At 43.7% G+C, this 18,531-nt stretch overlaps 1 protein-coding gene across 1 annotated transcript; it reads right to left on the bottom strand.

The window, feature by feature from the left end:
* Window positions 1–4,530: 4,530 nt before the first annotated feature.
* tmtc4 (transmembrane O-mannosyltransferase targeting cadherins 4) lies at window positions 4,531–17,734 on the bottom strand. The gene is made up of 18 exons (XM_080536080.1): window positions 17,526–17,734; window positions 17,053–17,256; window positions 16,727–16,842; window positions 16,166–16,382; window positions 14,982–15,073; window positions 14,634–14,730; window positions 14,275–14,367; window positions 13,537–13,698; window positions 12,866–13,068; window positions 12,324–12,498; window positions 11,924–12,055; window positions 11,478–11,557; window positions 11,152–11,259; window positions 10,863–11,004; window positions 6,688–6,802; window positions 5,247–5,359; window positions 4,948–5,017; window positions 4,531–4,704 (listed from the first exon to the last, which is right to left on the bottom strand). Exons 2-18 carry the CDS (start codon window positions 17,212–17,214, stop codon window positions 4,556–4,558), a joined length of 2,226 nt encoding a protein of 741 aa, XP_080392206.1. The 5' UTR covers window positions 17,215–17,256; window positions 17,526–17,734; the 3' UTR covers window positions 4,531–4,555.
* Between the last annotated feature and the right edge of the window lie 797 nt (window positions 17,735–18,531).

Below are 18,531 nucleotides of genomic sequence, written 5' to 3'. Positions count from 1 at the left end.
CCTCCCTCTTCCTCTCCTCCTCCACAGGCAAAGAAAAAAAAAGAGGAGAGGAAAAAAAAGAAAAAAAGAAAACGTTTAAATTTCCAAGGTTTCACGCTAGCATCAGCCACAACGATATTTGCAATTTGGCAGATTTGTTGTTAATTCATGGCGTGTATTCGCATTCTTAGTCATTTTCAATCATATTTTCAGTTCAAGAGTGTATCTCAACATTACAGTGCCTGGACACCACTTGGACACACAGAATCCGAATCAATCTTGGTAGACGTCCAGTGTGGGGGTAAGGGGGCCAAATTGGCAGCGTATGTCCATTATACGACTTGAGCAAGGCCACGGCGAGCATCTGGCCACACCGGACACTTTATAGCCCATCTCTAACTATTAATCATGGGCAGCGAACACCAGGGACTCTGGAGATGGTGGCAGGATAGGCTGTGACAGCGAGCACTACTGAAAATGCCAGAGCGTGGACACAAGAGCCCCAACACCCAGTGACAGTAGCCCTCCTTCAAATGACAGAGCGCATGGACCAGACGGACAGAACACTGTCAGAGAAAGGGCCGTGACAGATGAGGAGCCCTCTCCAAATGCCACGTGCCCTACTGCCCTACAGTCTCAGCCTGCACTAGTGGTAGATTTACCAGGGCCTTGTCATGTAATATGATCTAGATGGAACAGACAGGGTGGGTCCCTCTCCGGCCATGTGGGCGGAGTGTCAGACAAGCTGCTTCCTAATAAGGACTGCCAGTCTAATGATCATTCAATGAACATGGCCCTTGACCCCTCATGTTATAGGAGGGAGAGGGAGGGACAGTGAGGGCGGGAGGGAGGGAGGGAGGGAGGGAGGGAGGGAAGGGATGCGAGCAGGCGGGAGACTGTTGGTTTAAGTCGGCAGCATTAACATCAATTAGACAGGCAAAATGGAGGTGTACATCAGAGTCCATTAGGGTTGTTGATGCCCCTGTGTGGGCATCACAGGGCTAACCCTGATCATGTCTGGTCAAATTCATTAGAGGTTTGTCAGAGGAGCCCCTCATATATGGAGGGTGGATCTGGGTGGAAGGTTAGGGTCAGGACTGAGGGGGGTGAGGGTGGGCGTTAAACACGCAATGAAGCAACTTGAAATTGGTTAGGTAGGACAACAACACACTCCTCACGGCCCCCTTGCTCCAGAGCAGAACACACAACCCGCTGTAATTCCCCTTCCTGCTGTATTCCCATTCCCCCTGTATTCCCATCCCTCCATTTCATATGTTTGAGAATATCTTGTTATATATCGATTTCTTGATGAGTTTCTGAATTCTGTGTGTTATACAGTATGTTTATGAATATGCATAAAAGCACTCCTGTTGAGTTCAAATGTGTGTTCTGTGCTTTAAGTGTTTTTGTTCAATATGAAAAAAATAATATTATTAATTAATCAGTTATTTGATTAAAAGGTTTTTGTCAATCAAAATGTGTTGTCCTTTTTAGTATTTAGAATAGGACTTGCCCAGGACGGTACTGTGCAGCGTTGTTCAATCGTTCAACAGTCAAATAACATTAATATAATCATTTTCGACCTACACTGTATAATGTGTACCATAGAATTAGGATTCATGCTACTGTAATGCCATGTGATACTCGTCAGTATTTGATTGACTGTATCATTGTGATGAAGCAACTGAACAGATACCGTCAAAGGTGTGAAATGGAAATAACCCAGTACAAAAAAAAAACTTCATAAAGGTAACATATTTTATTAATGCCACTCCCTAGGACTCCAGGTGTTTCGTCAGTCAGAAAGGCATAATGAAGACATTGGCCAGGGTGCTGGATTCATCCTTTACACACATATTTTATGATAATGAAAGGTATTCAAAAGAATGATTATGATAAAACGTCTGCTCCCCCACTGATGAGTGTATGTGCCTGCAGAGCTCTGTGGCCAGACAGCCAGCTCCAGGCCTAGAACAAGATAAAACAGCATTAGACAGGACGTTACACATGAGAATAAAACCTATAGGAGCCGATCGTTCCGGTTCTTTCATTCCGTTTCATTCACCGTCTCAGGAGTTCCATAGTGTGTCTATATAATTCCTCAGTGCCAGTGTGGAGAAAATATCTTTAGATTATATTAAATCACTGTCCAACCCCATTGCATCTCATTCTTGCTTCAGGCTATCCATAGAAGAGAGCCTGCTGGCCTCAGTAATATGTGTGTGTGTGTGTGTGTGTGTGTGTGTGTGTGTGTGTGATCCAGTGTTGAGACAGGTTTGATCTTCACTGAGACGCCAGTGCACTGTGTATAGGCTATTTATTGCTGTTTCAATCATATCCAACATTGTGTCTTTACATCAAAGCAAGGAAAATAAAAAACACCGAATTGTATAACAGGGAAATTTCATTACTGGATATTAGTAGCATATTCAGGAAGTTGTACTTATAGCAGAGGACATTGATGGTCATGTGTGCTGTGTCACCCCCCTAAGAGTGTATCAGTAACATCTTCCCGGCATCAAAGGAAGTTTCCAACACAACTTGTGTATTGTGCTGTATGGGTAAACAAACCGAGCTGCCCTTAGCTAAGCTATACCAGTCAGCCAGCTCTTCAAAAGTTTCCTGCTAGCTGTAGGAAGCAGGTGAAAAAATAGAAATGCGTTGAACTTTGAACCCAAGTGCACACTTGTTGACTGATGTTCCACATCGAGGTCACCCCTTCCCTTGGTGGTATCCTTCAAGAGGAGTCGGTGTGTGTGGGTGTGTGTGTGTGTGGGGGTGGGTGAATCCCCTAGGGAGCTCATCCCAGATCTCTTTGAAGCCTCTATGCTATAGAGAGCTGTTTTCATACAGTGACGGCCACAGGTTTCCTGTCTCAGCTGACCTCTTGTCTCCTCGTGGACACTTCAGAAAAACTTCCCCACCAAACACCTTTCTCATATTAACTACAGAGGCTTGGGGGTGGAGGGGGAGGGCTGGGATAGGCGGAGGGGGTCCTGATCTCAGTCCAGTGACATCCCACTCAGGAACAGAGAGATGGTTCATCAGTGATAACAAACACAGTAACACAAACCAGCCCGAAGGTCCGAAGTCATCTTCTGATGCTCCTCACAGATAGTAAACAACAGCGACTGCCGAACTAGGTTCTCTTTTCCCCTCCAGAGTTAAGGGACGCAGCTGATTGTACAAGAATACGATGTGTAAAAACTGCAGCGACTCTCCAGCATGGCAGCATGTGGAGGTCCTGGAGGGATAGCCAAGCTAAACACAGTTTACAAGGACGGGTCTAGATCCACACATGCCCAGGGCTTGGGCCAGCTGACACAACACAGGGTCAGAGGTGAGAGAAGAGGACTGGGTTCAGCGAGGATGGGTTCCACATGTCAGAAGAACAAGGTCCGCACGGAACATTCAGATAGCCATGTGACCAGAGTTAGCATTCTAGAACACCTGCCTCTCCGACACATCTTTAAACAAAGCCAGATGACATCAAAGAGATCAGAGAAAAATCGATATGAAATCAAAAGACAACTGATTTTGTTATTATACACAAATATTTCCCTGCAAGGGAGCTTGCAGAAATGTTCTTTATACTATTTTATAGAATTATGACAATGGTTTAATATACAATAATATAAGTAATGGGACAGTCAGAAAAAATGTCTTCGTTTGGCTCTACACTCCAAATGTTTGGATTTGAAATCAAACAATGTACTATGGGGTTAGCATAGAGAACCTCAGCTTTTTCCAAACCTCTTTGGAAACTGTAAACCTGCAAACTGTAAGCTGACCATCCTTTTTGAGGTGAACTACAATAATGGTTTACACCTACAGAAGCTTCTGTACTTTGGCTGGTGACGTATTCTGTGGATGGTAGTCTGTCTAATACATTCACGCCAACCTCCCAGAGAGCGTTCCTGATCTGTGGGACAGTTGTTTTGAGGGTTTTAATTAATTATAGTGAGTCATTCACTGTGGAAGTTATCCTTGGCCTACCAGCCCGTTTGTGATTGCTGAGCTCACCAGAGCTTTTGTTTCTTTTTAATGATGTTCCAAACAGTTAATTTTGGCAAGCCTAAGGTTTTGGCTATGTTTCCGATTTTTCAGCGTAATAATGGCTTCCATGACCTTCATTGACACCTATATGGTCCTCATCTTGACAGACACCAATAGAAATCTACAAAATCAAATTCAAAGCATAAAATCAAGTCGACATTGGAAGATCTCTTACACCTGCATGATGTGACAGAACACACCTGATTTACCAGCAACACCAGTCAAGACAATTGTCCCATTACTTTCGGGTACCATAAAATAGGGGGATTATGCATGAAAAGTGTTGTAATTTTTAAATGCTTCCCTGTCCCATTACTTAGGCAGGGCACTGTATGTAGTCATTTTTGTGCAAAATTAGGGCTGGATTATCAAGTAAGATGCCAAGAACAAATTCACAGATCATGGTCTTTATTTTTAAATAATGTAAATATTACAAAGCTGGAATGAATGAATGAATGAATGAATGAATGAGGGAGTGAGTGAGTGAGTGTGTGTTTTCAGCATGCAGTGTTTGAGTCCCTCAGGGTGTGGTTCGTTGGCGCTGGTCCAGTTTGCGTCGCAGCATGTTGTAGTTGTCCCTGGTCCCGGGGGCGTCGGGGTCCAGCTTCAGAGACAGCTCGTAGTGTCTCTGGGCCAACTCCAGCTTCCCCCAACGATGGTACAACACGGCTGAGGGCAATGGAGAGAAACACTAACTTCAGACTGAAGACAAGGACATTCATACAAATCAAATTCCCTTTGTTTAGCTCTTTCTACAAATACCTGTCACAAAGTGACTACCCTGTTTGCATGAATTCCCAAAATACGGTTTTAACAACATGTAAATGTTGGATGTATTGACATAGGTATTTAGAATTGTTAGGACATGAAATGTCTCAACATAAAACGTCACTTGAGGCACACTGGTCATACCTAGATTGCCATGGCAACCGGCAGCATTTGGGTTGATCCTCAGAGCATGGAGAAAGAAGCCCTCTGACTCCTGTGAGAAAACCCACAAGATATGGTTCAGAATAAATTATAGCAGAATACCTTACTTTGCCTGCTCAGTAAATACCGGTAGTTGTGTGTACTAACAGTAAATATACTGTTTTTATACAACTTAAGTAGTAAGTGTAGTAAATCTCCTCAGAAAACACACAACAAAGAGCAATATAAATAAATCATATATCAATTAATCAGAGTTCAAATTAAAGCTGTTGCTGACTGACTTTATACTTCTGTAGTTTGCCCAGGACATTGGCCAATGAGAACATGATTGTGTGGTCGTTTGGGAGGAGCTTCAGAGCCTCTCGGCCTATCATCTCTGCTTGGGCCAGGTTGCCTTGACGACATGAGAGAGAACAAACGGACAGAAAGGGAGACAGGCAAACTGAAATAAATGTTATATACATTTAAAAAATTACTCTAGTAAAGCATTGTTAAAAAATCAACATTGTAAGTGTGCAAGTACGACCCACCACATGGGTAGATGCTTACAGATCATAAGATAGTAAGCAACTTCACACAGACCCCAATAGCATACAAATGGATGGATAAAATGTCAATAAAAGTCAGTCTACATAGAGTCTGGTGTGTTTCCTTGATTTGTCAGTGGTATCTAGAGCAGAGTTTTTCCTCTTCACACATGGAAGAGCGGTTTAGTCTCCTAATTAGGGTTGAACACAAGGCCCACTGAGTTATTGATCTCTGTCAGAGACCTGTCTTAGAGAGAGAGAGAGAGAGACAGAGAGAGAGACAGAGAGAGAGAGAGAGACAGACAGACAGACAGACAGACAGAGAGAGTGCGCGAGAGAGAGGGAGGGGGAGAGAGACACCCCTTAAACCTGTGTGTGTGTGTATAGATTCAGCTTTGTCTCTGTACAAGGTGAAAAAGGAGAGTACGTTGTTTTTTTTCTTTGTTTTTTTGGGGAGGGGGGGGGGCTAGGGTGTACCACTGTCAGATTTGGGGAACAAATGAGTGGTGGGGGGGGGGGGGGTGGGTGCAACTCTGAGGGGGCACTGTCCTGACTGTGTCCGTCTGTGTTTGATCAGCATAAAGACCCCTGATTGGACGGCTCCAGAGCCCTCCTGGGAGACTCCGCCCCCTCGGGAGAGGGTTCCGACAAAACGACTCCAGTGTCTGGAAATCAGAGCATTCTCCACACGGCAGGGAAGAGCGCCGTTAACACTACACACACAAAGCTTTAATACATAAATTTCAAGCATTGCTGATTCCTGCTCTTCCGGTCTAATCATGTTGGCCGCCTAGATCAAATTTCCCCCTTTCCAAAATATGGTGCTTTGTTTCTCCACTGTTAATATTGGGAACAATCTGTGCCCAGAAGACAGTTTCAACAAATGTGAATACCGAATAAGTGAACCCAAATATGAATCTTCTTGTCTGACTATACAGAGCATATCATATATACAAATCAAACCTTGACTCATCTGATGAAAGAATTTACATTTTGATTTTAAATATGTTTTCAGACAAAATATTGTTCCCTTGATTGATAGTATTCTACCAATAGACAGACAGTAACAGGGGTAGTATGATATTGTCATCTTCACATGTATGCTTTGAATCCAATAGAGAATTCAAAAGGGACAGACAGACAGGCAGACAGAAACTGAGCGTGAGACAGAGAGAGAGAAAGAGAGTGTAGTTACCGGTGTTGTCCAGCAGGATGACCATGTTGTTCCAGGCCAGGCTGTGGTCAGGCTTCAGCATGGTGGCATTCCTCCATGCATTCAGAGCATCCAGATGCCTGTTCAGATCTGCATACTACACAGGACGGGAGTGATGTTGAGTTGTTGTTGTTGTTGTTGTTGTTGTTGTTGTTGTTGTTGTTGATAAAACAATTATATATTATATATCAGTCTGAATAGTGAGTCATAAATACTGATGACTCTACACACCCACATCACATTTTGGTTATCAACATTGTTTAATAATGCCCTCATCAAATAAAAAAGAACAAGGCTTCATTACCAGGCCAGTTCTTGACAGAATAGCGGTGCTATGTACGCTAGCAACCTGTGCTCCTACCCTGCTCCTACCCTGTAATTAAAATAATTACATTTGTGGCTTTCCTTTGTGGCTTGTGCGTTCGCCAGTATCTTGCCGATGATTCGCAACTTCGCAAGGCATTCTGGGATTTCGCATAACATTGTTTGTAACTCCATTTGGAGTGTGCCTCTGAAAAAACTCTGTTTGGAGGGCCATGTAGCCGTACCACTTGGCCCTACCCCTCCATGCCAACTACAATTGGGACACCCTACCCTTATACATGAACGGGCAAAACGTAGGGGTTAGGGCTAAGTGGTAGGGCCAAGGGGTGAACTGGGATTGGGCCTTACTTCGATGTTTAGGGTCATTGTCCTGATGCATCACCGAACTTCTACTGAGCTTCAGCTGGCGGACAGCCACCCTGAAGTTATTCTGTAAGGTACCTTGAGTTCATTTTCATAGCAAGCTGTCCAGGCCCCGAGGCAGCAAAGCAAATTATGATGCAGCAAAGCAAATCATGATGCTCCCTTCACGGTTCTTCACTGTCGTTTTCATGTTGGTATGCGGTGCCCTTTTTACGCCATACGGAGTGCTGCGTGTTCTTCCCGAACAATTCAACCTCAGTTTCATCAGTCGACAAAACATTTTTCCAGTAGTGTTGTGAAGTGTCACAGTGCTCTTTGGCAAACTTCAGGTGTGCAGCAAAGCTTATTTTGGAGCAGCGGCTTCCTCCGTGGTGCCCTGCCATGGACACCATGCCTGTTCAATGTTTTACGGCAGGGTTTCCCAAAGTGGGGGTCGCGAGATGACTCCCGGGGGTCGCAAGATAATTTCCAGAAAGGTTTTTTTCTTTTGTGACAATTATCAGAATGTGTGAAATACAGTTTAAAAACTATTAAAATACAGTATTTCGACCATTTAAGAAAATCTACTATTTACATTTTAAATAACACAATGCAGATAGAGATTTGTTTTATATATACTGTATCCATTTTTTTTTTTGGTGTGATTTTTTTATGTGATCAGCCTCCACGCACGACATCCGTTGTGGTCATTTGCAGGGCTTAAAGTGGGAAAAAATCCTGTGCCTGAAACTTTTTCTTGGGGAGGGGGGTCACAGTTTGAGATATTGGGAGAGCGGGTACAGAAGACAGCTTCTTGTCTCAATGTTTAAATGCATTAATACTATGTTATAGTCAATACAAAATATATGTCTCAATATTAAAATGCATTAATACTTTAAATGAATGTGCAACAATACTATGTGCAATACGACAACCCTTGTGTACATAAGGTTCAGATATAGGAAAAGTTAGGATATTTATAGCATAGCATAGAGTACAGCACAGTGTTTTAGTATAGTAGTATAGTAGATAGTGTACATAGCCTTTATTTATGTAAACCAGCTCTTTTCCCTTTTTTATTTTACCCTTGGCCCTCGTGTTTTTTGTCTTTTTCCAAGCACCAGGGGAGCCCCCCCTCCTAAATTTCGTTGTATGGTACCTGTACTGTATTACAGTTTTTCTCAATTGCTAAAACACATTTCACAAAACTTTCCTCCATTTTCCCAAAACTCTAAACACAACACACTTTTCTAAAGCTACATAAGCAAAACCACACCTTCTCTCTTCAAAACTCAAACTCAAACCCTACTAATCCTAACCCTAACCTTACTGTAACCCTAGCACCTAACCCTAACCCTAGTTTTCCCACATGTATGATAGTCATGCATAAAAATAAATTTGCGCTCCCTGTCTAACGTTATATCTAACATTACATATTTTACATTACAGTAAGGCTGATTTTGCATGATAGTCATGCATTTTTAGATATCTATTTCCCCCCTTTAAATGGCATATGATGTCCAAAATTGTACTAAAGTTCATCCGCGAAGTTGTTGCACTGTTGTCCTATCGAGTTTTACGTAAATAAAGGTTTGAAAAATGTTACCGTATTGAGTATTCCCACATGTACCGTAACATGTACAACATGTCTTTAAAAGGCCAAACTGATTGCATCACTTATTAAGCCACTATCACTATAACAATACAGAATAAAATATATACATGTCTTTAAAAGAACAAACTGATTACTTATTAAGCCACTATCACTTATATTCTCCTTCTTGGCACCCCGTCCCATAAGGCTTCCCGTCACTACTCAGGATTTTTCCTGGCTCAAAATGAGGCGGAGGTGGTACCAGTGGTGTTAGACATCAGGGGGGACCCATGAAGCAGGGCTGTCTGGGGGTCCTTAAACATCAAACACTTAATTTCTTGCATTCTGGTGAATTGATATGCACCAATTTGTGCCCTTTCGCCATCAATTTATGGTGGAAATTTCATTATTTATGTAAAGGAAAACACAATATTCAGGCACCAGATGACCATTCAAAATGTAATGTAATATAATGCAATATAAGGCTCTCAGGCATTCTGTACTTTCAAATATGTATTCTCCTTGAGCAGTCAACATCAACTATAAATCAACACGAAAGCACAAAAACAGCGCCCCCGCCATCACAATACCGCAATTGCAGTTAGAAATTACAGAAATCCACCGAGTGCAGCGCTTGTAGAAAATACGAGAGCTGGAGGCGGCTAGAAATATGACGGAGGCGGCCGCCTCATAATTCTCAATGCAGGAAAAACCCTGCTTGACACAGATCATGAACATATCGGTAAAATTATTTCGTTTTCTCCTGCAGCTGGGCATCTACATTATCTAATCCCCCATTGTTTCAATTCATCTGGTGCCTACTTGCGGACAGACTCACCGCGGGACACACCTCCTCCGCGATCACATTCATACATTTATTGACAAACTTCTTCGCATTTAACAATAATAATCATTTGTGCACTGTTGGTTAAAAACCCTGCATTCTGAATAAACTTTTCTCTTTACCAACCGTTTGGCCATTTTTCATCTCTCTGAATGTTCGTTCTAGCTCGCGTGCACCTGCTACAGATCCGTGCTCGTTCACTATGGAACGTTACGTTGAATGTACCGCATTCTGTGGGCGGTTGAAACTAACTAATAATGTTATTAATGAAAATAGTTTATAACTAAGGGAAATTTTTATTTGAAAGCCAACCTTTAATATCAAATACAGATATGATATGATTAAAACATATATTTAAAGTTTAATTTTCAAAATATGTTTCTGGCATTGTTGAGAGTGTGTGGGGGCGACGTTGTTCAAAGGGCCGGTCCAAGTGTAGGGGCGGGCCGTGTTCGGCCCGCGGGCCGTAGTTTGGGGACCCCTGATCTAAACTCTTTCCAGATCTTTCCAGCTTTCCAAATCAACAATATTTGATCGCAGGTCTTCTGAGATCTCTTTTTTGTGAGGCATGGCTCACATCAGCAGATGTTTCTTGTGAACAGCAAACTCAAAATGTTTTCGTATCTCGTTTCATTGATTGGTTTGCTAACTCCTGCCTCCAATTAGCTTTTGTAGAAATCATTAGCCTAGGGGTTCACATACTTTTTCCAACCTACACTGTGAATGTTTGAATGATGTATTCAATATGGGTGTTGAACATGTGTTATTAGTTGAAACAGTTTGTGTTTGTTCATTATTGTAACTTAGATGAAGATCAGACCATATTTTAAGACACATTTATTATATACATAAATGCAGGTAATTCCAAAGGGTTCACTTACTTTTTCTTGCCACTGTGTAATAAATAAATACATATCTATATATATATATATATATATATACACACACACACATATATACATACATACACACTCACCTCACACACACACACACACACACACACACACACACACACACACGCACGCACGCACGCACACACACAAACACACTCACCAAGCGGCCGAGGTTGTAGTAACAGTCTGGATACTTCTTCCTGAATCGGATGGCGTTCCAGTAACTCTGCTCCGCGTCCTCAAACTTCTGAAGGCTGTTCTGCACTATTCCCAGATTCATCCATGCAGCAGCAAAGTCAGACCTGGAGACAACAACAACAACAACAACAACATGACAAGTACCAGTGAGTGCTCCAGAGAGCATTGGTGCTTGCAGACCTCAAGCGTCAGATCTGACTGGCACTTGACATAGAGTGTCTATCCTGTAGAAACACTGTAAAGGCACCTACTGGATGGTGACAGCTTTAGACAGCAGCTGCTCGGCCTCCACCAGCTCATTCCTCTCCTTCAAGATGTTGCCCAGGTTGTTCATGGCGTGGACGTATGTGGGATGCAGCCTGAGAGAGAGAGGGTATCGAACGACTATGAAAAAACAAAATGGAGGGTCTACCATTTGCTACAGTACCTGAACAAAAGGTTTTTTGTTTCCTAAGTCTACATTCTTCCTAATTCATTGACTTTTTGTAATGATTGAACATTGTTAAACAACAGTTTCTGCTGGTAATGATGTTAGGGTTAGAGTTATTGCCAGACAATGTGAACATGGTGTTAGTACCGGACTGCCTCTCTGTAGTATCTGATGGCAGCACTGCTATTCCCTCTGTCTGCCAGGTTCTTCCCCACATTGTAATGGACCTGGAGAGAGAAGCAGCATCAACAACAGCAGCAAAGTCAGAACAGAGGAAAACATGTATGCCTCGATCCTTTTTTTATATCAGGATATCACTGGCAGTGCCAGAAGAGGCTACACGAAGAGCACACTGTCCTCAGATCATGGCACTACATGGACGGATAGATAGATAAGGTCAGACAGAAAGTCATTTGCTCACCTCTGTGTTTATTGGACGGAGAGACAGATAGAAAGAGAGACAGACGGAATGACAAATGGAACAGAGATGGATGGACTGAGAGACTTGATCAAAGACTGATGGACACACAGTATGTCATTTCACCTTATGAGACAAGACAGACAGACAGACAAATCAACAAGCATCCGCTTACCTTGGCATTGAGCGGACAGATGGACAGGGCACTGGTGAAGAGGCTTTGCTCTGACCTCCACTGGTGACTGCGTAGAGCGCAGCGAGCCACGTACACACACAACAGAGTCAGGAGGGACACACCCAGCAGCCTCTACAGGGAGACAAGACAAGACGTGCGCGCGCACACGAACACACACACGGGGACACACACACGGACACACACACACGGACACACACACACGGACACACACGGACACACACACGGACACACAAACGGACACACAAACACACAAACACACAAACACACACAAAACGGTGAGAATCTAACACATCAAGGAGGAGAGAAAGGTAATCAGATCCAGTCCCTGGTGTGTTGTTGTGTAGTGTGTTGTTGTGTAGTGTGTTGTTGTGTAGGGCACCTTGTGCTTGGTCCAGCAGCAGCAGCAGCGTCCCAGGGCGTAGGCCAGGATCAGACAGTAGCCGGCGGAGGACAGGTAGAGGACCCTCTCGGCGATGACAAAGCCCACCCTGAAGAACACGTTACAGGCAGGCAGGAAGGGCACCACCAGCAGCACCAGTCCCAAGGTCAACGTCCTGACGGGGGGGGGGTGGAGATGTAAACTGTCTTAGATTGTTCTGGTTGCAAGGTACATAAAATACAAGATAATACCCATCCACTGTTTTATAGGCTCCAAGTGATGTTATGTGCCAATTACGTGATTTGATTTGACAACTTTGTTTTTCATTCACCCAACGCATATGGCCCCCAAATCTACATCAGCTGAGAGTTCTCTTTAAGCCATGAAGACGTGACGTCCTAGTCATACTGGAGTAGATATAATATCCACTTTTCGTAATCAAGTGTTCAGTCTAAGAAGCCCGACATGTATTAGATCACATCTATGGTGAGTGTGTGTGTGTGTGTGTGTGTGTGTTGTGTGGGATGGATGTGCTCTCTTACCTCCTCCTCTGGCTGTCCGGTGAGCATAAGGCTTGGCTTATCAAGCCTATCAAGAAGCACCAGAGCAGCAGCAGCCACACCATCCTCCAATCAGTGGCTGACTTAATGAGGGGCACACAGCCCATGGACCAATCAAAACACAGCCACCAGGGACAGAGCAGCAGCCAGGCATTCAGAGAGTAGTAGTAATTATAGTTCACTATCTGCCAATCAAACAGGAAAAAGGAGGGTGCAGAATGAAAGACACGAGGGAGGAGAAGAAGAGGAGGGAAAAGGGAACATTAAAAATCCAAGCAAATCAAGTCGTTCAGCATAGAGGACGAAAGAAATGTGGATTGGATTATTCTTGGTTCACTAGACTAGCAAAATGAGGCATTGTTAGTTAGATGTTAATAAATACTATCAAGTGGTATATGAAGAAATCTATGCAAAACCAAAAGATACTTGGTGGCGATTGATTGCAGCTATTTTATTTGATAAGAAGTCTGATATTCAACTTTTAAACCAGTATAGCCCCCCAAAAAACAAAAAAAGCCTTTTTAGAAGAAAGCCTATTTATATCCTTCAACCCACAATAAGGTGATATCATGACATTGTCACAAATATAAATGTATCACTATATTGTGAACTTCATACAGTAGCACATTCAGCCAAGTCTCTAATGTACTTACTCGAAGAAATACATTTTCTGCAAAGGATGCTGGGTTGTCTACTTCAGTGAATGCCGGGGGCCCAGTTCCCATGATCCACCAGCGTGCATAGAGCATAGAGGCTCCTCCCAGAGCCAGAAGAGCCAATCGAGTCAGCAGACCTGTCCGCAGTAGCTCACTCACCTGACACAGAACAGAACCCATGGTCACTGGATTCAAACCATTGCGCTGTAGCAGGCTAGCCAGGGTATATACAGGAATCTTGAGGTTAATTTCAATACCTTTCTAAGACTTTTTAAAGACCTTGTCAATATTTTTCCAGACCTCACCGCCACTTCGAGCTGTAACCGTTTACATCAGTGACACCTTTAACTTAACAGTTTTAGTTTGCAATAGACTAGACCACTATCATACAACACACAAATTTCCGGTTCATCTTAGTTTTTTAATGAAACTAATAAATTCACGAACTTTTACTAAACGTTTTTAGGACTCAAACTCTTTGGACAGAGTCTAATTCAGAAAAATACCTACAAAATTCAAGACCTCATAAAATCGTGATAAGACTTTTTAATACTTAAGGGTCTTGATTTTCCCAAAATTGATTTATCAACTTTTAATACTTTTCAAGACACCGCGGATACCCTGCTAGCATACAGTAGAATAAGGTACAGGTGACCGTGGTGTGTGTGTGTGTGTGTGTGTGTGTGTGTGTGTGTGTGTGGTGGAATCTGAGTGGTGCCGGAGGAGGTGACTCACGTCTGCTGGTTTCCTTCTGAAGAAGAGCCTCTGGCTGAGCTCATAGACATTGACATTACAGATCAGGAGGACATCAAAGGCAGCATTCACTCCCTGAGAGAATAGAGAGGCCACAGGGAAAATTAACTTACTGTATGCTTACAGCACTACGTGGGTCCGCAACAATGATCTCAATATGCTACGAACATCTGTACGTCACAAACTGTAATGCAAACATAACTGGAGACATAACTGGAGACATTTTTTCAGAGACAGATGTCACCGTTACGCTTGATGTAAAAATGTTACGATTGATGTAAAAAAATGTTTTAAAGGACTCAGACACATCCATTGATGTCAGAGTGTTTGGATGGCCTCACCAGGACTGTGATGCCTTGTTCTTTACAGAGAGTGGCTGCTGCGCACAGCGAGAGGCTAACAGCAATCCACTGGACAGAAAACTTGTCATCTCTGCAACTGCCTGTAGAGGAGATGAATACATATGTCATGAATTGTTAATGAATGAAAGTTCTCTAGAAAACCACACAGCACAAGTACACCTGCAAGTGTGTGGTATGTGTACATATCAGGGGAGGCTGGTGAAGGTAGAATACATGGAATCGAATGAGGAATGGTATCTGTACTCTGATAACATTCCTGGTTCCTCATCCCATGCATCACTATGAGCCCCATCACTGTCCTCCTCACACCGACCAAGCATCAAACACCCACCTCCGCTGAAGGCTTGGCAGTAGGTCAGAAAGGAGAGCTGGAAGAAAAGGGCACACAGCAGGTCTGCCCTACCCACTATTCCTGCCACCTGAGAGAGAGACAGAGACAGAGACAGAGAGAGAGAGAGACAGAGACAGAGACAGAGAGAGAGAGAGAGAGAGAGAGAGAGAGAGAGAGAGAGAGGTACAGAATGTACAGAACTTCAACGTTGGTACTGTATGAAAGACACTCCAGCCCCAAACCCTGGACACTCCTCGTAGATCTAAGGGAATTGGCTAGGGTAGCAGGTTACAGAGCTGGTTAATGATCGGGGAAATATTGCAGGAAATACTACGAAGACTTGACACACTCGGAATGTACTGTAGTTCTCAGCAACTTGTTGTGCTTGTTACAGGCTTACGAAACCCCATTACACACACACACACACACACACACACACACACACACACACACACACACACACTCCTATCTATGCATCACATCTGGTCCTGCAATGTACCAGCCATTACTGCCCGTGGCCAATTAACAGCTAGCGCAGGAGTCTCACCATTAGCAAGCCTAGCCTGTGAGTGAGAACTGTGTACTGTGTGTACTGTCTACAGCTGAGATCCTGGGGCTGGCTCCTTTGATAGATACAGCAGGTCTAAGTCAGTGGTCTGCCTGCCTGCCACCCCCCAGGTCTCCCCCAGCCCTCTCCCTGTCTGATTAAAGAGAACAGAGAGAGGGGGGGGGGGGGTCCATGGACACAACCAGGTCAATAAGCATCCTGGTCCCCGCTAATAGTCTGGCCTAGCTACAACACACACCGTGGCCTCACACACCCAGCTGAGAGCAGGCTTTGTTCCTTGCACGGCTCTAATGCATGTTTAATACAACAACAGCCCGTGGAACAGGAGGTCGTGATGGGAGGTTGCATAGTTGTGGCTTTAGAAGAAATAGGACCGTTTACCAGGGGAGAAGTGACCATATCGTTAAGATTTATTAAACCAAAACCAAATCACTCCGTTCACAGATGTTCGGGCCCCGAAACGGACCATAAAAAGCGGCGCGACGGAAATAAACGAAAAAAGCCAAATCATTCCAATGTGATCGAGGCAGCAATCAACCGATCAAACCACATGGTTGGCAGCTTTGTGATCCATGCGTTCTGGGGAGAGGACGCTGACGCGTCTCTACTCACACTCTCTGTGTGGACCGGGTGTGACGCGAAGAGGAGGGCGGCCAGGAGAGAGGCCTTCGGTGCGGGGTTGAGTCTCCTCCCTTGGTCGTCACAGGCCAAGCCGCCAATCAATATTGCAAACATGTCAATCATCAGCGCTGATATGACACAGTGGAGGGTAATGTTCACCACATGGAAGCCAACCGGGTGCAGCCCCCCAGCCAAGAGGTAGTTCAGCCTGGAACAACGGTACAGTGATATCAGTGCACGTACTGCGCTTGAATCACAACGGGAGATCTGATAAAGTGTTTATGTGCTGTGATAAATCATGGTGTGAAGATAGGACTTGAGAAAGAGAGACAAAGGTGAACATGGTGTGTGTGTGTGTATGTGTGTGTGTGTGTGTGTGTGTGTGTGTGTGTGTGTGTGTGTGTGTGTGTGTGTGTGTGTGTGTGTGTGTGTGTGTGTGTGTGTGTGTGTGTGTGTGTGTGTGTGTGTGTGTGTGTGTGTGTGTGTGTGTGTGTGTGTGTGTGTGTGTGTGTGTGTGTGTGTGTGTGTGTGTGTGTGTGTGTGGGGGCCTACCTAAATGTGAAGACAGTGAGAGGTCTGTAGGATTTGTGGCTGGAGTTGCTGCTCAGGTTACTTCCCCAGAAGTCATTTGTCCAGATGTTGGTGAGTGGTGTCGCTGGGTTTAAGTCCTACAGGAGGAACACACTTGAATATAGAAACACAATCGACACAAACCTCCCGAGGATACTGAAGGCAGGGATATCAGTGATTTCATCAGTTACCTACTACATGTTGGTAACAATTTGACGTGTGTGTGTGTGTGTGTGTGTGTGTGTGTGTGTGTGTGTGTGTGTGTGTGTGTGTGTGTGTGTGAGTGTGCGTGTAATAGACAACATTACCTTGTTATTGACAATAGCTTCAGAATCATCAAACACAAACTCCCCATCGTAGCTGTTGATAAAACACAGAAGTGCTACCAAAGCAACGGTGATCTTTGAGTGGAATCGGGCAAGCTTTGGTAAGGGTATGGCGTGGTCCCAATGAACTTCAGACAGTGCCATTGTGCATTGGATCTTTGGTCGTACTGCATGGCCATCTATTCCCTGGAGGACATGCGGGATGAAACGTGATCAAATGATAAGACTTTAGTGGCTCTGAGGCAAAACAATCCTTGTTGCTATCATCATTAACCTTGGTTGGAATTGAACCTGTCTCATAAATGATTTACTTCTAGTCTAGCTAGCAGCAACATGCATTATATGAACATGAAAACAGTTAGTTAGCAAGCTACTGTAGCTATGCACAACGCAATGACAAAACGATCACATTTGACACAAGTCTGTTAGATGACTTGCAAGCCTCGTCTGTTTACCTCATGTTGGAAGACGGAGTCAGAAAGGGCGAGCTGTCAAGCATGTGTTCCCATCGCACTGCTGCCTCGCTAGCTGGCTAACAACATCTCTTCCCTAATAGAATTTCGTATCTGCATAAAATGAATAGCTAACATAGCTGTTATCACTTACAATCTGAACAGCGTTAGCTACAACGGTTGCATGGTGTGGTAGTCGGACCCATCGCCGGTGAGTTGGCAGGTAAACATTGTTCTGCTAACTAGCCAACGAGCTGCTACTACTACTGCTGCTGCTGATGGTGATATTAGTTGAACATGTCCGAATGTGTCGATAAAATGTACGTTGCAAACGGCATTGCAAGACGACCGAATTGCAAGCTAATTGTAGTCAACGCACACTGTCAATAAACGAGACAACTGTCTCAGTCTGTGCAGCCGACGGACGTCCACAGACAGGCTCGCGACTGAGAAACTTCCTCGTTCGCTCGAGCGTGTTGCGAATTGAAGTCACGTGACATCACATTGTTTCATTGTAACAACACAACACAAGTAAAGGGCACAAACGTGGATTTGTATGTTTCTTCATACTACTATAACCATATGATGTATGATGTACAAAAATAAAATATAAAATAAGCATTCATTTATTTGTAATAGACTTGTGTGTGGGAAGAGGTACCTGCAATCTCCTTTGCAGATATACTCATGTCATGATGGAGGAAACGGTTTGTTGAAGTTTCACAACATTGTAATTGCATATTTTATGTAATAATGCCTAATGCAATACTACATATACTGTACTTTGCTCAACACTGTTGTCACAACAATGTGAATGTGATTAATCTTGCTGATGGCATGCTTTATTTGTAAACATGAGGGACCCCCCCCCCCCCCCCTCCTCTTCTTGTGTTCTGTGTTTTGGCAATAACCAACTGTACTATGTGTGTTTTCACAATGAACTATATTTCAGTAAGGAAAAGTTTACAAGAGATGCACTAGCTAGCTGATATGTAAATTGTTGGTGGCC

This window comes from Nansenia antarctica (genome assembly GCF_963989245.1).
Source record: "Nansenia antarctica genome assembly, chromosome: 7".
NCBI classification, from domain to species: Eukaryota; Metazoa; Chordata; class Actinopteri; order Argentiniformes; family Microstomatidae; genus Nansenia; species Nansenia antarctica.
The sequence above is the reverse complement of the archived record's forward strand: the minus strand, read 5'-3'. Positions and strand labels throughout refer to the sequence as shown.

Excerpts from the sequence above, each read along its gene's own strand:
- tmtc4 (XM_080536080.1), bottom strand. The coding sequence starts at position 17,214 with ATGGCACTGTCTGAAGTTCATTGGGACCACGCCATACCCTTACCAAAG. Across the intron at positions 11,005-11,151 it reads TCTAAAGCTGTCACCATCCA|GTCTGACTTTGCTGCTGCAT; the intron begins GTAGGTGCCTTT and ends TGTTGTCTCCAG. Across the intron at positions 5,360-6,687 it reads CATCCTGCTGGACAACACCG|GCAACCTGGCCCAAGCAGAG; the intron begins GTAACTACACTC and ends CATGTCGTCAAG.